The following is a 21,084-nucleotide window of genomic DNA, read 5'->3' on the forward strand; positions in this document are numbered from 1 at the left end:
CGGCTGGATTTATCGGCAGGAAGCGAGCTAGGGTTTCCTTCGATGGGCTGTGATTTTCTTTGGGCCTTTAAACTACGAAAGGATGGAACTGGGCTATACTAATATCGGACTGTTTATTATGGGCCTTTGAATTGCACAAGGACCATTCAACCAAGAACTTTTTTTTTTTTTGAAAACTTACCCAGAACTTCAAAACCTCACCAAACTATTAGTATCTGATTGTGTAATAGATGTTCTGAGGTTATAGACAATTAAATTACCTACTGGTTACTCCGCTCCAAAATATATGTATTTATATGATTTAAGTTTTCTACCACAATATAAACATTCGTGCAGTGATTTCCACGATTTCGATCATTGCAATGATTTAAGAGCCAATCAGATTCTTTGAAAAAATAATCTAATCAATTCAAAATTTAAAAATTGACCATTTAAGTGACTAAAAGAGATTTTTTGGATATCTTTATATTATATGCTAAACAACATAGAATTGTTTATATTTTGGAATGAATGTAGTATAATGCTGAAAATTTTATTTTGGAAATATCACATGAGGAACTTGGAAAGCGTGTCAGTGATAACCCGTAATAATCTATAAATGAGAAAGGAACTTGGTAGAGTTGGGGGCATTTTGGACACATGGTACAGTACATCTGTAAGCGGTTATTACGATATATTTGTAAACAAAAAATAATTTATAAATAAAACTTTTATATATACGTTCTTAGCAATCTAAAAGCAAAGGCTAAAAAATAAATTAAAATAAAAAACCTCAAAATCAATTCTAAATTTAAGGTTAAAAATTTAAATTTTGGATTAAACGAGGAGGGTGGTAGATTGCTTTATTTTTCGCCGGACTCCATGACTTTATTCACAAGTCCATCATACCTTGTAAAACGGTATATACATGCACCGGCCACCGGGTACAAACTACTATACAAATTACTACAAGTTTACAATTAACTAATTGATGAAAGAAGTGAAAATTACCATCTTCCAATACAAATCACCAACGGTGACGCCGAATAATGTCAATAGTTATGTACAAAGCATGCAGCTAATCCAAGTTTAATTCTACCATGATCAAATGGAATGGTAGAAGAACGCATGCACGCTCGACTGATCGGCATCAAGCTGCTGGTTGCTTCCGCTTCCGCAGCTCGAGCTCCTTGTCGAGCATCTCCCTGAACTCGTCGTCGGTGGCCTTGAGCATGTCCGGCAGCGGCATCGCGACGCCGGCGTCGGCGGCGGCGCGGTGGCGCGGCGCGATGCGCTTGTCGAGGCTGAAGGTGAAGTACTGCGGGAACGCCTTGATGTCGTCGACGCCGCCGCCCATGACGGAGACGAGGTACTCGAACTTGGGCTTGTAGTTGCGCTCGACGCTGAAGGTGAAGAGCGCCGGGCAGCGGAGCACCATGGCGACGGCGTCGTCCCGGGACATGCCGAGGCCGGCGAGGAAGTCGAGCTTGGGGATCATGGTGCGCTCGACGCTGGAGACGAGGAGGATAGGGTCCTGGAAGGCGAGCGCGCGGCCGTCGCGGAAGCCGAGGCGGCGGAGGTAGAGGAGCGCCGGGCGGAGCTGGTCGCGGACGCTGCAGGCGAGGACGCGGGGGCACTTGACGACGACGCGGCGGTAGGCGGTGTCGGGCACGCCGAGGTCGTCGGTGAGGAAGGCGAAGACCGGGCGGAGGTCGGCGCGGACGCTGGCGGTGAGCAGCGACGGGCACATGCCGAACACCCGGCCGAGGTCCTTGAAGTGGAGCCCCCTCGACTGGAGGAACGCCACCACCGCGTGGATGGACTCCGGCGCCGCGTCGCGCAGCGCCGGGTTCAGCGCCAGCGCGCGCCCGTAGTCCACCCCCATCAGCTCCAGGCTCAGGATCTTGTCCTTCACCCGCGACGGCAGCTCCGGCAGGTGCAGCGACAGCGCCGCCGCCGCCGCCGTCAACGTCGCCGGCGCAGGCACGGCGGTGCAGGAGGGCCTGGACGACGACGAAGGGACGGAGTGGGGCTTCGCGACGGGGAGGGAGGTGGAGGCGTAGAAGCTGCAGAGCGGCATTGCTCTCTCGTCGTCTTCCCTCCGATTCGATCTCGGGGAGGCCTCGAGGTTGAAGAGAGAGTGGCGCGTCTCATCCGCTTCTTTATCTGGTCGTTGGTGCTGAGCTGGCACTGTGGGTGACGCTCATTGGATGGTCGGATTCGGGCGGGAGGAAAGATCGCAATGCATGGAAGCAGAGGCCCCACAAGTCAGGGAAGTGGAACACTAACACTGGTGGAGCCTGATGATGCTAAATTCACCGGATTTTGCAGTGAGTAATTCGAATCCTGGAACCAAGCAAATATTAGCCAATGTAATCTTACCAAAATTTGGTAGTTCTGTAAACTCGCTCCTAGAGCATCTACAAGAGAACGTTAATCCTTACTTTTTAAAACCTTGCATTGAGTTCATTTAAAAAATTTAGACATAAAAATTATAATATTCCAAAAGAAGCCCAAAACAAAATAAACTGTATCGAAAACACATACGTTTACCCTAAATTTAAGATACCAGAAAGTTAACTTTAAACATGCGTAAATATTAAGAATAGACTTGGTAACCTATTGGAGATATATTTTCTAGACTAATTTTCAAATTTTAGTTTCAGAGATCAATTTTAGATACCTCTTAAAATACTACCAATATTTGGGAAGGCTATAAATCAAATGCATCCAACTCTATCAAATTTGGTAGCACCAAAGTATGCCAAAATTTGGCATTGCCAATTATTGGTAATTTGGTATGGTTTATTTTGGCAACAATATGAACAAGCTCTTAAACATGTCCATGTGCTCAAATTCTATATAAACGCAAAATAAGAAATAAGCTTATTGGGTGGATAATCACTTTAACATGTTCCTGTCAAATGGGGGAGACAACTTCATTGAATCGACTCCTTTAGAACAAATACATAAAATCGTTTCGACACCATATCAATTTGCCAGTTTCTGAGCAACAACATAGGCCACACGATGGCAAGTGGCAACAATCTTCACTCTTAACATAAATTATTGGCCGATTTATCCTGTCTGATCATTGGTAGCGCAACATCCTGGGGATGATGTCCAAACGCAGACATAACTCAGGAAGAACTACAGGTAAATACGCTCCTCGGTGTGCCACATTGGAGCTCTGGCAAATGTTATTTATGATTGAGAAGCTGTGATCTTTTTCCTTTTTTCCTTTTTTGATACATTTTGGGTGAAAAGGCAAAGCCTGTGTGGAAGGTCCTGAAATCAGCATTTCCCATGGCTTCTGCTTACTGATGCCCTCCTTGCTAGCTTGTGGTTAGGAGTTACTTGATCATCCTGCAGTACATAGACGATGAGTTCAGTCAGGAAATTTTATGACCAAACAAGTATTGCAGTGACATGCATGAATATAAACTCCAAAATCTGGTTTTGCATCACAAGCCAGTACGACAATTTGCTGCCACAAACTTCCAAATTTCATGTTGAACTCAAAAGAGGTCCTGAGCATGATCGAATTTACCATGTATAATGAGGCTGCAGAATCAGATCGCATAGCATGATTTTGAGCTTGACCAAGAGACTGGAATGTGTCGAGTGCATCAACTGTTAATTGCCAGCCAGAAAGTGGTGAAGTACTTGAGCTTGATTCAGTATTGCTACAACAAGCTGCTGCCACTGTTCCATTTACCCATGGACAGTAACTGTCGTGATGCTTAACAGGATCAAATTCCGGAAGTCCTGATTCAAAATCATTTTCACCATTTGTTGCTCCTGAGAAACAAATAGCAAAGATTGAGAAGAACAGAGCCAGGATAATAGAAAACAGAGGTCTAACAGATGAGAGAAAGATCGATCAATTTAGAATTGCATCCATTCCATTGGATAGAAAAACAGTCCAGGGAGCAATTGGTATTAAACCCATCCATCCTATTTGAAACAGGGGCCCAATGCAAAATTATCTATATGATGAGAATTAAATAAAATCTAGTATTTGTCAAATATTTGAATCTTGATTTCAAAACAAGTCGTGTTGCGATTTCCACTGAACAGAATAACACAAGTCAAGAATAAGTACCAACTTCAAAAGAAAACATGGCTAGCAATAGCAAGTAGAAAGTATCTATGAAAAATACTGCATTCTACTACCTCCGTTTCATAACATAAGACTTTCTAGTATTGTTTAGATTCATATAAATGCTAATGAATCTAGACATATGTATAAACAATATACATTGATTAATAAATAAATCTAGATATAGTCAAAAAGTCTTACAATATGAAACAGAGAGAGTAATAGGGAACATAACATAGCATGAGACCAACAAAAAATGGTGCAAAGTACACATTGCAATAGTACTATTTAATTAATCTGTAACAAGGGTTGATTGTAAGTACCTAATCCATTCTGAAGGTCATAATCTAACCCCATTGGCACATCATCAGTAATCAATACTTTGCCAGCTTGTGTCACTTCCTCTTTAGATACATCAAAACCGGTATGCATCCCTGCATTGCAAGAAAGAGAAGGATTCATCCTGCTTGCATGACCAACAGCATGCCCTCCTATCTTTTCTCCACTCTCCACAGAATCAGCTTTAGTGGAACCATAAATTTTTGAACCACTATCAGCTTGGCCCACTGACTGAGACACCATATCTTGGCTGTCTCCATGAGGTTCTTGTCGATCAACTTCGTCAGGCACAAACTCGTCCATTAGGCCAGGTCCGGGAACTGATTCACCAGTATGACCCATCGTCTCTGTTAGCTCAGTATTAGGTTCTGCATCGCCTACAACACTCTCAGCCCTTTGCACAGAAACATCAATTCCATGAATTTCAGCTTCATGGCTAGCACCCATACCAACACTCCCACCACTAATTCCTATGCTAAGTTGATCCCTTGCAAAAGCAGGGGCTGTTACTGCATCAAGGACTTCCTCCCCTTCATTTGTACTGCTTCCTCCTATTTCCCTTGCATCACTTCCAGAAGCAGGCTGTATACATGCACTTTGCTGTGCTTGGTTACTATAGTTGAGATCCAAGACATCATCCATTTCAATATTTCTGTGCGCACTAGATGAGGGCATATCAATATCATTACCATCACCTGGATAGTATTCAACGCTCTCCATGGAATCTTCATCACCACTATGAACAGTATCCATTGCAGCTACAGAAGATTCCCTCATAGAATCTCTCTCAACAGCGGTTAGACCTGCAGCTCTAGCGTGACTGAATTTGCCAACATCCACATCAGGGTCAAAGCATAAGTTTCTACTGGGACCAGCTCCAGAAGAAGATGGAAGATAGGAACCAAAAAGATCAAACCCACGTGATCTCTTATTCGGGATGTCCGAATCTTGCGCAGCATCATCAACTTCCTCACCATCACGATCGATCACACTTCCTTCTATGCTATCAGCATGCTGAAGCCTGTCCTGTGGCTTGTCAACTGTGCTCCCACCTTCCTCATGGTTGCGCTTCCTTGAGCTTGGACCTCGCGACTCATATGACGTTGCATGATCACCAACTTCACTTCCAGAAGGTTGTCCAATCATTAGATCCCTTCCCAATCCTCCATTAAAACGCTCGGATGCAATTGGTATAGAAGATTGAATTGATGGCAATCCTCCAGCCATTGTCAGATTCAGGTCCACTCCAGCATTCGATAATGATTTTCCCTCATTTGTTGCTTCTTCATCATGCCCTTCAGCAGGATCTCTTTCCATCCCATCAGTAACCCACTCATTGATCCCACTGGCCGCACTAATTCCACGTGTCAGTGCTAGTTTCTTGCCTGTTTCAGGTGCATCAATGTTATTTGGACTAAAATGACAAGGACGTGGCACAGATCTGAAGTCCCAGATCTTGACTGTAGAGCCACAAAAGCTACAGTCTAACAAAGGTGATCTCATGCTACATCCAGAGTCTTTGAGTGGTCTTTTGCCTTTTCCTTTATCTTTTCTGGCTGATGCAGAGAATGAATTTTTTTGGTGTTCAGAAAAACGGGGAAAAAATGGTTCAACAGAGTCTGCATTTTTAGCTGAGTGGGTTGAATTTTCTTCACAGTCTTGGACATTTGGAAGCCACCTAGGCTCCCATCCACAAAGGCTTATAAGCTTCCTAGCCTAGAAAACAAAAGTAAATCAGAAGTTATATCAATGGTTTAATGAAAGCTAAAGTTCCAAAGTCGCTGCAAAATAATAATGAAAAAGAACAAGACCTCACAAGAGAACATGGAAGAAAAGTAAACATACTTTTGAGTAGCTACAAGAGGCATCTTGCTGGATATCAATTCCTGGTGTGCTCTCTGCTTTGTAACTCAGCTCTCCAGATAAAAAGGCAATTGATTGGGATAATAAGCGTTCAATTTGTGTACTCCTGGTCAGCCTCATATTCTCAATTGCTGATGAAGCAATTACTGGAAGGGAAGTAAACTGCAGAAGTCCATCACATCGATCTTTAAAACCCCCAATAAGGGCTGATTGTGTTAAGTGGAGCTGCACTAAGCTGTCAGCACAGCTATTGCCTCTCCATGGACAGCTGTTATGGTGTGATGCATCAAGTTGCTCGGCAAAGGCTTCTCCAGCGTTTGAAACTAATATAGAACATAGAAAGAAAGGTTTCAAAGCTGAACAAAATTCAGTTTGCAAAGGGAGAGGTACCAATTTATTTTCCAGCCTAGTAAAATGGTGAGACATTAGTAACATCAGTAAGACTTGTTATGGACTAGAATCTAGACAATTTTGTTGATGATGCGTAATGAAATTTCCCTACCTTTATTGACATAATGTTGGGTGTTTTAACCAATAAATAATTCAAGATATGACTTAGTTGTAAACATGAGACACATGCAACTTATCAAAAGAAAAAAAGAGGAAGAAAATCCTTATTTGCCATTATAACCTCAAAAGTTCCTTTATATGCCATCTGAAATGTAGTATTTCCCTTTTATACCACTAGATCAATTTTACTCATCCTCTCTAGCCATTCCAATTACATCACCATAAACAAGCCATCTAGAGAGAATGGAAATGACTAAAGTGCCCTTGTGAGAACTACAAGCCTCATGTATCTTTGAGCGTTGGTGGACAACCCTACGCTATGGAGGGTCGGCACCTTTTATAGGCAGAGACGACGCAACCGAATAGCCTTACCCCTCCGATCTTTCAGCTCAAGATGTTTTCATTAATTCCAAATCAACCAACCACTCTACAGAAAACAATCACGTGCACGTGTTGGAGACACTAACAAGATTAACACAGCCAATGATAGTGTCCCTTGCATGTCATACATGTACGCTGAGGTTCATGGGCAGATAAGGAACCATATTCCACTAGAAAATTAACTAGATCAAAGACAATGGGCCCCCACGCATTGCATGCATTACCAGGTTATATCTCAATGGTACAGATAATCATCATATCCACCTAATCACATTAGGTGGCAAACCAACTCCGATAGTACTAGTTGATTTCTTTTCTATTAATGGCTTTATTATTTCAAATTATGGGTCAGATTTGAAATCCGTTTGAACCAACATTTTTTTCCTTCAAAATATACACGAAAACAGCCAACATTGAATAGATGTGGACATTGCCTACTATTTGGAATAATATTCTAGGTTCACAAGTCACAGAGCCATCCTTTTACATCATCACATAATTATTTCCGCATAAAATTAATGCCTGGTATTTTGATGTTTTACATGGTGATTTTTGGTACCAAAATTTATCAAACAATTATGACCAAACAAGTTGTCAATAAGCAGAGAGCAATTTTATCAATGGGTAGCTGCATGGCCAAACAGATCAATCTTAACCATGTGAAACCAGAGAGGATGAGGTTGAGGTACTCGAGCTGTACTCAACACTCTTGAACCTGATCTGATGCAGAGCGTGAGACAAATGGCTGCATGTGTGAACCTCAAGTCTTCAATCAACGTGCTACTGACCCTGCACCTCAGGCAACTCCACTGCTCCTCACAGGAAGAGGCCAGGTTGCGACCCACATGGAGAAGGCCCACCGCGTGATGCGGCTTGAGAATCTTGAGATGCATTCAGCAGAGGAAAGCAAAAGAGGAAGAAGAGTTCACTTAGTCTCTAGTTGAAAGTCGGTCGGTGCCCCACTAACAACTAGGCTGACTAGGTTATGACTAATCGGAGGCTCCAATATGACCATAAATATTTTTTCCAGACACTAGCTATTTTGAAATGTTTTGTAGTACATTTTGGGGCTGCAAAGCCTCCACTATGAGCAGTAGTGCGGGTGCACCCAGGACCAGATGCCCTTAACCTGCATCTCTGGGCCTAAAAGTTTCAGATCTTACCAATTTCTACCTCCTAATCGGCCTAATTGAAAAATCACCGACTCAAATTGATTGACTAGGACCAGCTAGATCACCTAAGGCTGACTTTCATAGCAAATTGGTGAAGACTAATCCATCGATTACACCCTGATCGAGTGGTTTACCAACTAGCGACTAGAGCAACTAGGCGAACACTTATGAGAGAGAGACATAAGTTGGTAGGTGGGTCTAGTGGTAGTTCTGTGATTTTACCGAAAGACTGGCAAACTTTCCACCCCTAACAATAGCTTTTGATCTGAGGTGAAAGCGGAGGCATAGATGAAAAATTCCATACCATGGCGTATAAGGGAACAATCAATTGTGGGTGTCAAATAAGAAAATCTGGAATCTTTGAATGACAAATGGATAATTTTCTCCCAAAAAGATCACAACGGTGCACCAATTATTTTATGGTCTATCACAAGTTTTCAGCTATTGCCTATTAGTTTTGCAAGGACAATCATAGAATGGCATCACAAGACAACGGAAGAATGACATTCACATCAATAAGTGTGCAAACCAGAAGGCATAAATGTGTTGCTAGTCACAACATGGTTAAGGCATTACTACCTCTGTTCCAAAATATAAGCATTTCTAGCGTTCAAATTTTGTACCACCATATAAATAAATGGAGTACATCATAGCTAAATTAATTTTGCAAGTTTATGCTTTCTAATTATTCTAATTAGATTTGGAATTTAAAACAAAATGTTGCATGACTGGTTTAACACCATTAAAAGACAGAAAAAGCCTGAAGAAAACTGGTAGGTCACACATAATACCCCAGAAAATTTTCAAACTACCATATTATCTATAAAAGCTTAGTTACTGAAAAGTGAAAACACACCTTCAGCTGGGGACCAGGATGTCAACGTACTGAATATGAGATGCGCACCACATGACTCGCATTCAATTTTGTCCATGTCAACATTCACCCAACCTCTCCGAGCACAAGCCAGAGAACTAGCAGCCTGCAATATTTTTTTTCCTTAAAGTGCAGTTGCAAGAGTATAGAATGTTCTTAAAAAATAAAGAATGAAGATGGAAAGAAAGATTACTATTAAACCTAATAGACACAAACAAAAAATGCCATTTAGAACATGCACAATAGACATGAACTACAGTCGAATTTCATTATTTCAATACATCCAAGCAACAAAATTATTGTTTTAACTGACATCACCAAAGAAAAGTCTGTGCATATAGGTTGATATTACCATGATCATAATTCATAATTTGATTATAACAAACAATAAAGCAAATGCAAAAGCACTGCCCTGATACTCTTGTTACTAACAACAATGGCAGTAAGTTATACTAATAGCTCTGGTGAGAGAAGAGATAACCTTTGGCTTAGAAGCCCAAGTTGTAGGCTTATATGTGGCCAGTCGACGAAGCAAGTCTCCACGTTCCCATGGCCTACATGATGGTGCAGAATCCAAAGCAGTTCCAGTGGCATCGAAACTATGCGAAGGCTGGTGGGCATGCGGAGCAACATGTGATGAGGAATCAACTCTGGAAGCTTGTCTACTACCCGACCAATCTATGCTGGCAACATTAGCTTGCATAGCAGGTGATGAGGGTCCTGCAGAACTGAAAAGCATAACAAATACATGAGTTTAAGTATGCCCATGCAAGGCTCAAGAGCTCCCAGAATCACAGTAACTCATCCAATCCAATGCCCACAAACAATTGCCGGTTCATAAATTTTCCAGATATCCAGGAATTTAAGCAACTCTATAGTCCACCATCTTGCTTTGCATGAACATCACTTGGTTCTACCTAGATGGATATATATCTCGCCGAGACCGAAACATCGATGGATGAATGCAGGTAGCTCGCCTCCGCCCTAGGGTTTAAACCAAGCATCTACCAACCACACTGTCTCACCACGCTCGCCGTACACAAGAAACCTCGAATCGCCATCGAGCGATCGTGCCCAGAAACAAATCGAGCTCTACCTCCGAATCCCAATCACCAAACTACCCACCCAAAGCACCCGCGACCCCGAATCAACCGACCAAGCAGCCCCCGCGACCGCGGCGAATCTACCACCAAAATGGGCGCCCCCCGAGGTGCGCCGCGCGGCCGTACCTGGCGACTGGCGTGGGGGGCGGCTCGGCCGCCGCCCCCGACGAGCTCCTCACCTCCTCCCGCATCTCCCTCCGCCGCGGCGAGATGGGGGAAAAAAAAATTCCGCGACCGCGACGCGAGCGAGCAAAGAAAGCAGCGGAGCCGGTTCGGTTCGCATCGGCCGTTAGAGTCGTTAGCGGCAGCCGTTAGTACCGACCTCACGCCGTCACTCGACGGCCCACTGGGCCCCTAGAATTAAAGCACGCTGTCACTCCACGGCCCACCGGGCCTAACCGAACATCACGTGGGCCCAACGTCCAGGCCCAGATTCTGCGGCTCGTCGTCGTCAGGCTCCGTCGCCTCGTCTCCTCGGCCATTCTCTCACCGGATCCTGCGGCGACACGACTCACTGCACCGGCGAGCTGGGAGGGGCTTGGGTGGGTGGGAGGGAGGGGGATGATGGAGGAGGCGAGCACCTCGGCGTCCGGTGGGGCCGCGGGGAACGGCGGGCAGCGCGCGTTCCCGCCGGCGAGATCGGGAGGTGAGTGAGTCCATGCCTCTTAGCTCTGACGACGGGCTCGCTTCCATCTGGCGGATTTGATCGTACGCGGGTGACGTCAAATCATGTCGCGATCTTAACATTTACGTGCTGCAGCTGCAGCAGCTTCTTTGCTTTTGGTGGTATTCCTCTTGTTGCTTGCTACAGTACTGTATCTGATAATTTTCACGCTATGTTGCATCCAGAGAGTAGGTAGAGATTCCCTGTATGGAACAAAAGTAAACGTGAATTTGGCAAGCTTCATTTGGCTTAGGGTTAATCATCGTCTCGAAGGAATGGTTTATCGCTCCTCAAAGAGCATGTAAATGTGGAGATTGAAGCATTTTTAGTCAGTCTTTTAGATTCATTTGCTTGGTAGGTTTCGTAGAGACGCTGAAGTTGATTAGATGATGGGGATGAGGATTGTATGTTCAAACTCACAGATTTAATTTCATTTGTTTATTTACTCTATGCAAATTCCGCTTTATTACATCATCATAAAGTTAATGATGTTGGTTTTGCAGTGTTCTATAGGTTCACCCAACAAAACCTCCCAGCTTGGAAACCGGCAATGACGCCAGGATGTGTAAGTTCGCATTGCCTCAGCTATATGCTTTCTACGGAATTTCATTTGTTGTTTAATGTATATATGGTATTAATTTCACTGTTTCAGGTGATAACAATTTTCTTGATGATTGGGGTTACTTTTGTACCTGTTGGGCTTGTTTGTCTTCATGCTTCAAATCATGTAACTGTCTTTATTTCTGTATGCTGGATGTTGAACTGCCATCAATTTGGGGATCGTGCACTAAATTCTCCATATTTTGGGTGTGCAGGTTGCAGAAATTGCTCACCGTTATGATATAGATTGTGTACCTAATGCTTACAAAAGAAACAAGCAAGCCTATATTAAGGACAGCTCGATTTCAAAGAACTGTACGCAACAAGTGAAGGTAGACTCCTGCGAGATCTATCATCTCTTTTTTCCAGAATGCAGTTTTTTCTCCTGTTTTATTTGTATCAAAATAAAATTATCTGAGTTTAGTTTAGCACACAGATTAAATCATGTTGCAGTTTCTTCCTGTTGATATCACCCAAACATTCTATTGTTTATGTGTAATTTGGTCAGAGAGTCATAGTGTGTATATTTGCAGGTTAATTACCATATGAGAGCGCCAATTTATGTGTATTATGAACTTGAGAACTTTTACCAGAATCATCGCAGGTGATGACACAGCTTTATTCAATTTCCAGCAAGTTGTATCGATGTATCTGACTATCTCTCTCTGAAAAAGAATCTCATGTGTGTTATTGATGAACAATGGAATTTGTTGATGCTGACAGGTATGTCAAAAGTAGAAGTGATAAGCAACTACATTATGGTCAGAAGTACACACATAGTTCATGTGGTCCTATTGAAAGGAATAATGGCCTTCCAATTGTTCCATGTGGCTTGATTGCCTGGAGCTTGTTCAATGATACTTATGGATTTACACGTGGATCCATGGAAATAAAGGTTAACAGGAAAAATATTTCATGGAAAAGTGACCGTGAGCATAAATTTGGCAAGGATGTCTATCCTTTTAATTTTCAGAATGGATCCTTAATTGGGGGAGGAAAACTTGACCCTGATTTACCAGTGAGTAATTGTATATCTCATTTATTGTTTATTACTTATTACTCATGCACAACATTTTTTTTCATTAGCAAAACACATTATCTTTTTGACAGCTGAGTGAGCAGGAAGATCTTATAGTGTGGATGCGAACTTCTGCTCTTCCCCAATTTCGAAAGCTCTATGGTGTCATTGAAGAGGATCTACAAGCTGATGAAATCATTACTATGCACATAGCAAACAATTACAATACGTACAGTTTTGGTGGCAAGAAAAGCCTAATTCTTACAACATCAACCTGGCTAGGTGGCAAGAATGACTTCCTTGGATATGCATATCTTGTCACTGGTTCCTTGAGCCTTTTCTTAACCATTCTCTTTGCTCTGATTCATGTGAAAAATCCAAGGTAATTAATAATGTTAACCCTCTTAGTTTGTCCTGTGTGAACTTATGGCGTTGTTTTTCTTTCTTTTGGAACAAGTTGTCTTAAGGCAATATACCCCTCTTGATATACTTTTTTTATTTTCCATTGATAACTTAACTTCCCTTACACACACATGTTGAATGTTCTGTGCATGCGAACATCAATAAACAAAACTTCCAACTGATTGTTGTTTAATTAGGGTGTATTTGCATATGCGGCAGATATAGGTTGTCTATCAATTAGAATTTATCTCACGTTTTGATTGGTTTGCAGGCCACAAGGTGATGCCGGTTACCTATCATGGAATAGGCCAAACAGTAATAGCTAAGCTGTGTACATAACTGTATGTGCAAGGTATACACTTGACAAATATTTCCCTGTAAAACAAGGCTATTCTTCTTCTTTATATGATAGTATAGAGTTCAGACTGAATTTCACGGCCATGCAAATAGAACACTCAGTTTTGTCATTGCCTTTTTCTTTTAAGAATGCACACAGTTTATGCATTTGAAAGGAACTGGTATAAATAGCAGTTTTGAGTTCACCCAAACATTTGGAATGCTGATGACTGCTGCCTTGATGGACTGGCTTGTTCGCATTTTAATTGGCTCTCCATGTGTTCGTGAGGATAACAAAGTAACGAGATAAACTATAACAGTAATTGTTTGTGTGAATTCCCTACTATTTGAGTGATTTATCATTCGTTTCAGCTACTACTGGCTATAACTTATTTCCATCGTCCAATCTAACCATTGTGAAGAAAATTGCTGGGCTGGATTTCCAGAGACTGACAAGTTCAATTTAGCAATTATGCCGCTCGAGAAAGGTTCATCTTATCCTAATCCACCTCATCAACTTTTCTGTTTTTCTTTTCCTCTGAGAAGTGTGTCAACTTGCTCACTTCATACTTGCTTGGACTACTGGAAGTTGGTGATCCTGCCATCTGTGGAATCGTCAAGGTTACATGTCGCTGGTGCAGATGCATAAATCGGTGATACCAACGTCTCAACTGGTTCATTCGTTGAAGACATGATGCTCTATTTTTGAACTAACTTGCTGCTCAGATGACGAGCTGTTACAATCTCTTAAGTCCTAACTCCAGTAACCTTGTTCATATGACCTTCACATGTGAACAAATATGCTGTACTGATTCATAGCTGATTTGACAGACAACTTTGCGTTAGTCATGATAAGTAGAAATCTGTCATGCTCCAGCAACCTTTTCAGCTGCTGTATTTCAAAAGCTACAACTATTTCATTGTCTCCACTTATTCCTAATGGTTATGACTGTCTATATTAGTAGCATCATGTTTACCGTTAAAAAATTTTCAAAATCCCCGGTGTTCCTTTTTTTTTTTCTCTCTTCTTTGCTTCTGGTTTTATATCAAATCACTAGTTTCTTCACCAACCAAAGTATCATGTTTTCACTTCAGACAAGGTGTAATCCAGCCCAATGAGTATATTGCCTGATAGCAAAACGGAGTTTTTGCAATCATGTATACCTAGGAAAAATTATCACCGTTTTGTCATGATTCAAATTTAAACTTCAATTCTACAGGAAAAATCGGAAGAAAGAAACGAAACACTGTAACGCCACCTTTCTGTATCACGCATACTGGTACAATATAACGCATGGTGTATTAACAGAAAGAGATTCATGGTTAAAATTTTTACATTTGTACTTTTAGCGACTTAAAAAATAATACTACATCCGTCCCATAATAAGATTATTTTTCAGTTCTTAGATCTTATGTTTTGACTTTTTGGCTTATTTAAAAAAACTTATGATTAATATTTTTATTGTTACTAGATGATGATAAAACATGAATAGTATTTTATACGTGACTAATTTTTTTATAAATTTTTTAAATAAGACAAATAGTCAAACGTTCGATAGAAAAATCGAAAAATAAAGTTATTATAGGACGGGGTTAGCATAAAACATATACTGAAGTAAATGATAAATTATCAAAAACAGTCCTAAAATTAAATTTTAAAATCTAAATGTTTGGCAACGTCATATACTATCTCCGTCCCATAATAATCTTATTTTTCATTTTTTTCCGTGTCCAACGTTTGACTATTCGTCTTATTGAATTTTTTTTGCAATTAATATTTTTATTGTTACTAGATGATAAAATATAAATATTACTTTATATGTAACTAGTTTTTTTAAGTTTTTTATAAATTTTACGAATAAGACGAATGGTTAAACATTGAACACGAAAAAACGAAAAATAAAATTATTACGAGACGGAGTTAGTACAACGTACTACACTTACTACGCTTAGTATTATGACAAAAGATGGGAGCATCCAGGGGGAACTTCTGCTGAATCACTAGTACGTTGTTCCCAGGTCAGCTGTCCGTGCTGTCATACAGTGCTTTGAGCCGTACGACTGTCAATCCAGAATTCACTGTACTCTGTCATGTCACGGACTCGCAGAAAGTAATCATGGTGGTTTTTCGCATGATGATGCTGTTTGGATGAGGAATTTTCGTAGTCACATGTCACATCGAATATTTGATGTTAATTAGAAGTATTAAATATAGACGATAATAAAACTAATTATATAAATAAAAGCTATTTCACTAGACGAATTTTTTAAGCCTAATTAATCCACAATTAGTAAATGTTTACTGTAGCATCACATTCGTTAATCATGAACTAATTAGGCTCAATAGATTCATCTCGCAAAATAGTCCAGATTATGGGGTGTGTTTTATTAATAGTCTATATTTAATACTTACTAGTGTCAAAACATTTGATGTGACAGGGACTTAAAAAAAGTTTTACGGGATCCAAACAGGGTCTACGAGACCATCTATTCGCTTCTACTCCGTCCATCTCGAAACAAACAATCTTTTACTTTTTACTTATAATATTTGACTCTTCATCTTATTAAAAAAATTACGATTAATATTTTTGTTTTTATTAGATGATAAATTATGAATAGTAATTAACATGTGACTAATTTTTTAAGTTTCATAAAAAAATTTAAATAAGACGGACGGTCAAACACTCTACACGGAAACCGAAGAGTTGGTTTATTGTGGGACAGAGGGAGTATTTTAAAATATAAATTTTTAATTTTAAGTTCAGAGTTGATTTTGAGTTTTTTTTATCAAATTTATTTTTGTCTTTGCTAGCACTGTCTTTTCCTAAAAACCAAAAAAAATGACCCTCTTTATCGGTATATTTTTACTAATGAAGTCCAATTTTTGACAAAAAGACCTTCTTCAAACACCGACGGTGAAAAACGCCGGACTAGAAAAATTATAGGAGTGAAATATCACGTCCATCAAATTTCTATATATTGAAAATAGAAGAAAGCTTAACATTATCGTTTAGTTCATTTATAGGAGAAGAATTTAGAGTCACGAGAAGAAGAAAACATGACATATGATTGTTCAATCCATAGATATTTTAAAGGGAATGACAAGGTGTAATCCTTTGTTTCAAAGGCACTTATAGAAATTTTTTTATAGTATTGAAATAATGAAAACTTCCTACCAATCAAAGGGGACCTGAACTTTTGGAAAAGTATATTTTTCACCCTCAATAATAGGATGGACGTTGCTTCGTCTGGAAAGTCTAAGGCCAAAAATAATAATGTTCCATAGTTGATGGTAAAAATTGGACTTCAATAGAATTTCGAGGGCTAAAAATAGATTGTCATGCGGTAGATGTGATTCCCTTTGGTTAGAAATGATTTGTGCGGACGAGAGTGAAGATATTTTCCGCATTAGAAATAAAGGCATTATTTTTCTATGAGTAATTTTCACAAAATTATATATTCAGATATGCATTACTATATCACAAAATTACAAATTTAGTGTTAAATTTCATATCACAAAGCTATATATTTCTAGGGTTAAGGTCCAGATTAATTTATTCTGAAAGTTATAAAAGTTGTAATTAGCGAGAAATTTTAAATATGTAGTTTTAAGATATAAGGCATTAAAATATGTAGGTTTATGATAAATTTGTTGTTAAATCCGTAGTTTTTGTGATAGTTTGCTCTAGAATATATGTGGTGTTGCTGAAATATATTGTTCTTATATTGTGTGCTCCTCGCGTCCATACATAGGATGGGCAATCAACCCAAGGGCTGAGGCCATGGACGACGGATCGACGATCAGATGGTGGTGACAAAAGACTAGCAAAGGAGCCTAACAACGAGCCGGCGCCACACACTACATGATGTTCATTAGGCCGTGTGTTGGGTTAAGTTGCATGCCATTTACTTTAGTAGATAAGCCGAAGGCTCAAGTAGTTATATGCCAAACTATGTCAATTGCTTAGGGCACAGCACCGTAGCAGTTATGGTTAATCATAGACTAATTAAACTCAAAATGTTTATCTCATAAATTGCTTGTAAACTGTGTAATTAATTATTTTTTAACTATATTTAATGTTCTATACATGTGTACAAAGATTTGATGTAACGTGTGAAAGATTTCATATAACGTGTGAACGCGAAAATTATTGGAACTAAAGAGAGCCTATATGTGAATTGTTTAGGACATCTTCAAAACATGTACAGTTGCATAATTTTCACATAAAGCGGTATAAGGCTTTCCTAATTTTTTTTCCAAAAATATCACACCGAATCTTTGGACACCTAAATAGAGCATTAAATATAGATAAACATTAAAACTAATTATACAGTTATAGGAAAAATCGTGAGACGAATCTTTTAAGCTTAATTAGTACTATATGATTAGCCATAAATGATACAGCAACCAACATATGGTAATGATGGATTAATTATATTAAAAAATTCGTCTTGTGGTTTTCGGGTAAAATCTAGACTATGTTTAATTCTTTAAATGTGTTACCGTATACGTCGACGTGACCTCGTTTCTAAAAATTTTTAGAAACTGAACGAACCCTAAATCACCTAAAATTCTCGCCATATACCAGCAAACAGTCCATGTCTTCTAAACTTCCCACGAAATGCCGACAGACAGTGGATGAACTATCCGTCCACTATTCCACTCCAGTCCACTCCTACACCGACGCCCAAACGCAAACGCAAGAGAAAAAGAGGGGAAAATAAGGGGGTGTCTAGTGAATGAAATAAAAATTTTTACATGTTACATCAGACGTTTAACCAGATATCGGAAGAGTTTTTTGAACAAGAATAAAAAAACGAATTTCATGGCTGGCATGGAAACCGCGAGATGAATCTTTTGAGCCTAATTAATCTGTCATTAGCGTATGTGGGTTACTGTAACATTTATGGCTAATCATGTACTAATTAGGGTCAAAAGATTCGTCTCACGATTTTTCACGTAACTGTTCAATTAATTTTTCGATTTATCTATATTTAATACTCTATTTAGGTGTCCAAAGATTTAATATGATGTTTTTAGGTGAAATTTTTTTAGGAACTAAACAGGGCCTAAGAAGGCTTAAAATGGGAAAAGGAATGGTACTACTACGCAATAACTGCAGGCGGCAGGCACTGTCTAACTGAATTCTCAGACGACATGTGCGGTGTGCCCTGCCTTTTCCAGAGAAATTGTCAGCTGCGCCGTCGTCAATGATGGTGTCAATTACTCCGCTCCTACTCCGTGATTGTTTGGTCCAATGAAAAAAAAGCCAAAACATATATTTGTAAATAAAAAATTTATATATATATATATTTTTAAATATATAAAAATCTAAGACTAAAAATGTAAAAAGAAACTTTAAAATTAACTCTAAATTTAAGCTTAAAATTAAAATTTTAGTTTATAAGTAGTATTAGCATAAGCGAAAAATAAAAGTGTCCTTTTTTTAAATTTTTTTCGTTGGTTTGCTCCTTCGGCTCCAACCACGCCGGTAAAGCGCACTGAAAAGGAAAGAGGCCGTTTACTGTTGGGTGTAGCACTTTGATTGAGCAACTGTTTCGACGTCGTAACATGAACAACGTGGTCAGAATCACTTGCATGGAAAATAAGATCTCGCCGAATGATATGGTCAGAATCACTTTAAATTGAAACTAGAAAAATAATGTTAATTTAGAAAAGGTGAAATTATTTTAGAACAAAAGGGAGTACTTCATATTCTGTAAAATAAACATGAAAGGTATTGATGGTGCTCGAATGATCGTGAGTTTCTTCAAAATTGAAAATGCTAACACAATTCGATCCATATCTTGCTGTCGTCATCATGTCTATGGCATTGGGCCTTTGCTAATATATATAGAGGCAAAAACAAATACAACCTGATCCGGCCAAAGTACATGTACATCTTCGACTTTAAGCCTTTGAGGGACATAACTACTTCAATATTTACTATGGTTGGGGGGACAGCTGAGGACGATATATAGAGCTATAGTAGTTAGCCAACGTATATAGCCAGTATTTCCTAAATATTTGGATATTGTTACCGTATATTTTTTTTAGTGTAGTAAAATTTAGATCCAACTATATATTTTGATAAATATACTAAATATTTTATTCGAAACTTTAATAAGATATATTTTATTAAATTCAACTATTTTAACATGATATATGACGCACAAAGTTATATACTTTAGTTCTAATTTTACTGAATAGAATTTCTACTACACATACTACTACCGGTGTAGTGTAATAAAATTAGATCCAATATAATGAACAACTCATGGTCATTCGTGGCACCTTAAAAAAATCCAAAGATTTTTACCTTTTAGAAGGACCCAAATGATTTCACTTGTAGCATCTTCCACTAATCCCCAAAATAGTTTGTTTCTTAAGTTATGCACATACTGCTAATCTGCATTTAATTGGACCATATAGATCGCAATCATGAGTATTGATAAGGAGGGACACCTTGATTATCTCACAACACCACTAATTTATCCAAGAATTGCTAGAAATAAAATATTTGTTGGGCGATAGGGGCCTAGCCGGAGTGAAAAAATTGATATGAAAGATGATTTTGGTCTCATTGAAATATTTATAGCAACTATCTTGATGTAGGGAGAGAAAGAGAGAGAGGAGGAAAATGACGAAGGATGCCTCAATAGCTTAAATAAAGCAGACCGATGAGAAATTCTGCGGTGCAAACTTGCATGGAAGGGATGATGTACGAATTTTCACAACTTTCCAAGAGGAGCTTGAGTTTTTTCAAGCTTGGGACAGTGGCTTGATTAGTGTTGCAAGCTTATCAATACTGGTGATTTTGACGGAGGTGGAGCTAGATGGCAATAGTGGCATCAATTGGCTCATTGTAATGTATAGGATGGTGCATAAGAGTGCTTCGAACAAGGATGATTTGGAGCCATAACATTGTTGATTTGGAATTTAATATAGTTTATAGTAATTTCATATGGATTCAATTTGTTGGGCTGGAAAGATAGTGAGCAAAAGAACCAAGATAGAGGGATGAATTTGGAGAGAGAAGAGTAACATCAACTTCAAAATAGTCCCTCAAGAGCCGCTTGGCTTGATTAGGATGTCATGGGGTTTAGTTTGGATTTCTATATGTACACGCCTAATACGTTTATTGGCAGTGAGCTTGCAATATGCACTGATCTGGCATGTTTCGATTTCTAACGGTAGTGAGCTTGCATACGTTTTTGATTTTGCGTTTCATCTAGCTTAGCTGGCGAGATTGGTTTCATCTTATTAAGCTATAGCTGCGATAAATTATGCTAGCTGTTTGATTTCGGTTAGTTATATCTTTTGGTGATAATAGCTCGGTAGAGAGAAGGCGAGCCAATTTTGAAGCTAGACTATTCTTAGTTTACCAAATCCATAACCTTTGTTGGGAGAAGGCTACCATAGTGGCATAGTGTTACCATTGCTTCACCCGTGCTTTTTTCCGAGACTTGAGTGACTACGTAGATTTCTCAAATCGTCCATTATCAGTAAAATAAGATAATGTTAATATTACGATAGCATCAATACATCTGAACAATATGTTTTAAATAAATAATTTAATCAAATTACGTGATTTATCAAATTTATGGTAGTTACCTGTAGCCTTGTAAGGAAAACCTAAGGACTAGTATAAATGCAGGATGACAGATGACTGCAACATGTTTAGAGTTAAGGCCTTGATTAGTTGTCAATTTTTTTTTTAAAAAAGGTCATATTAAAAGT

The 21,084-nt window shown here is 39.3% G+C and overlaps 3 protein-coding genes across 7 annotated transcripts; 1 reads left to right on the forward strand and 2 right to left on the reverse strand.

Annotated features, from left to right (window-relative positions):
* Positions 1-845: 845 nt before the first annotated feature.
* LOC102700414 (transcription termination factor MTEF1, chloroplastic-like) lies at positions 846-2,096 on the reverse strand. Its single transcript, XM_006650626.3, has one exon. It carries the CDS (start codon positions 2,057-2,059, stop codon positions 1,130-1,132), a length of 930 nt encoding a protein of 309 aa, XP_006650689.2. The 5' UTR covers positions 2,060-2,096; the 3' UTR covers positions 846-1,129.
* Positions 2,097-3,205: 1,109 nt separating this feature from the next.
* On the reverse strand, positions 3,206-10,533 carry LOC102700693. The gene is made up of 7 exons (XM_006650627.3): positions 10,450-10,533; positions 9,702-9,948; positions 9,203-9,326; positions 6,266-6,606; positions 4,405-6,136; positions 3,530-3,780; positions 3,206-3,345 (listed from the first exon to the last, which is right to left on the reverse strand). Exons 1-7 carry the CDS (start codon positions 10,512-10,514, stop codon positions 3,274-3,276), a joined length of 2,832 nt encoding a protein of 943 aa, XP_006650690.2. The 5' UTR covers positions 10,515-10,533; the 3' UTR covers positions 3,206-3,273.
* A 348-nt stretch (positions 10,534-10,881) lies between these two features.
* On the forward strand, positions 10,882-14,314 carry LOC102700973 (putative ALA-interacting subunit 2). Of its 5 annotated transcripts, none has more exons than XR_001549772.2 (10): positions 10,885-10,969; positions 11,491-11,552; positions 11,640-11,714; positions 11,803-11,919; positions 12,121-12,191; positions 12,311-12,605; positions 12,698-12,987; positions 13,279-13,359; positions 13,716-13,831; positions 13,933-14,314. XR_001549772.2 is itself a non-coding variant. In XM_015834796.2 (9 exons), the coding sequence occupies exons 1-8, from the start codon at positions 10,885-10,887 to the stop codon at positions 13,331-13,333; spliced, it is 1,050 nt and encodes a 349-aa protein (XP_015690282.1). In that variant the 3' UTR covers positions 13,334-13,359; positions 13,890-14,314. The 5 variants fall into 5 exon arrangements, 3 of the variants coding, with proteins under 3 accessions (XP_015690281.1, XP_015690282.1, XP_006650692.2); XR_001549773.2 differs by having other exon boundaries at positions 13,766-13,831; XM_015834796.2 differs by lacking the exon at positions 13,716-13,831 and having other exon boundaries at positions 13,890-14,314.
* Positions 14,315-21,084: the final 6,770 nt, after the last annotated feature.

Source organism: Oryza brachyantha, chromosome 3, assembly GCF_000231095.2.
Source record: "Oryza brachyantha chromosome 3, ObraRS2, whole genome shotgun sequence".
NCBI classification, from domain to species: domain Eukaryota; kingdom Viridiplantae; phylum Streptophyta; class Magnoliopsida; order Poales; family Poaceae; genus Oryza; species Oryza brachyantha.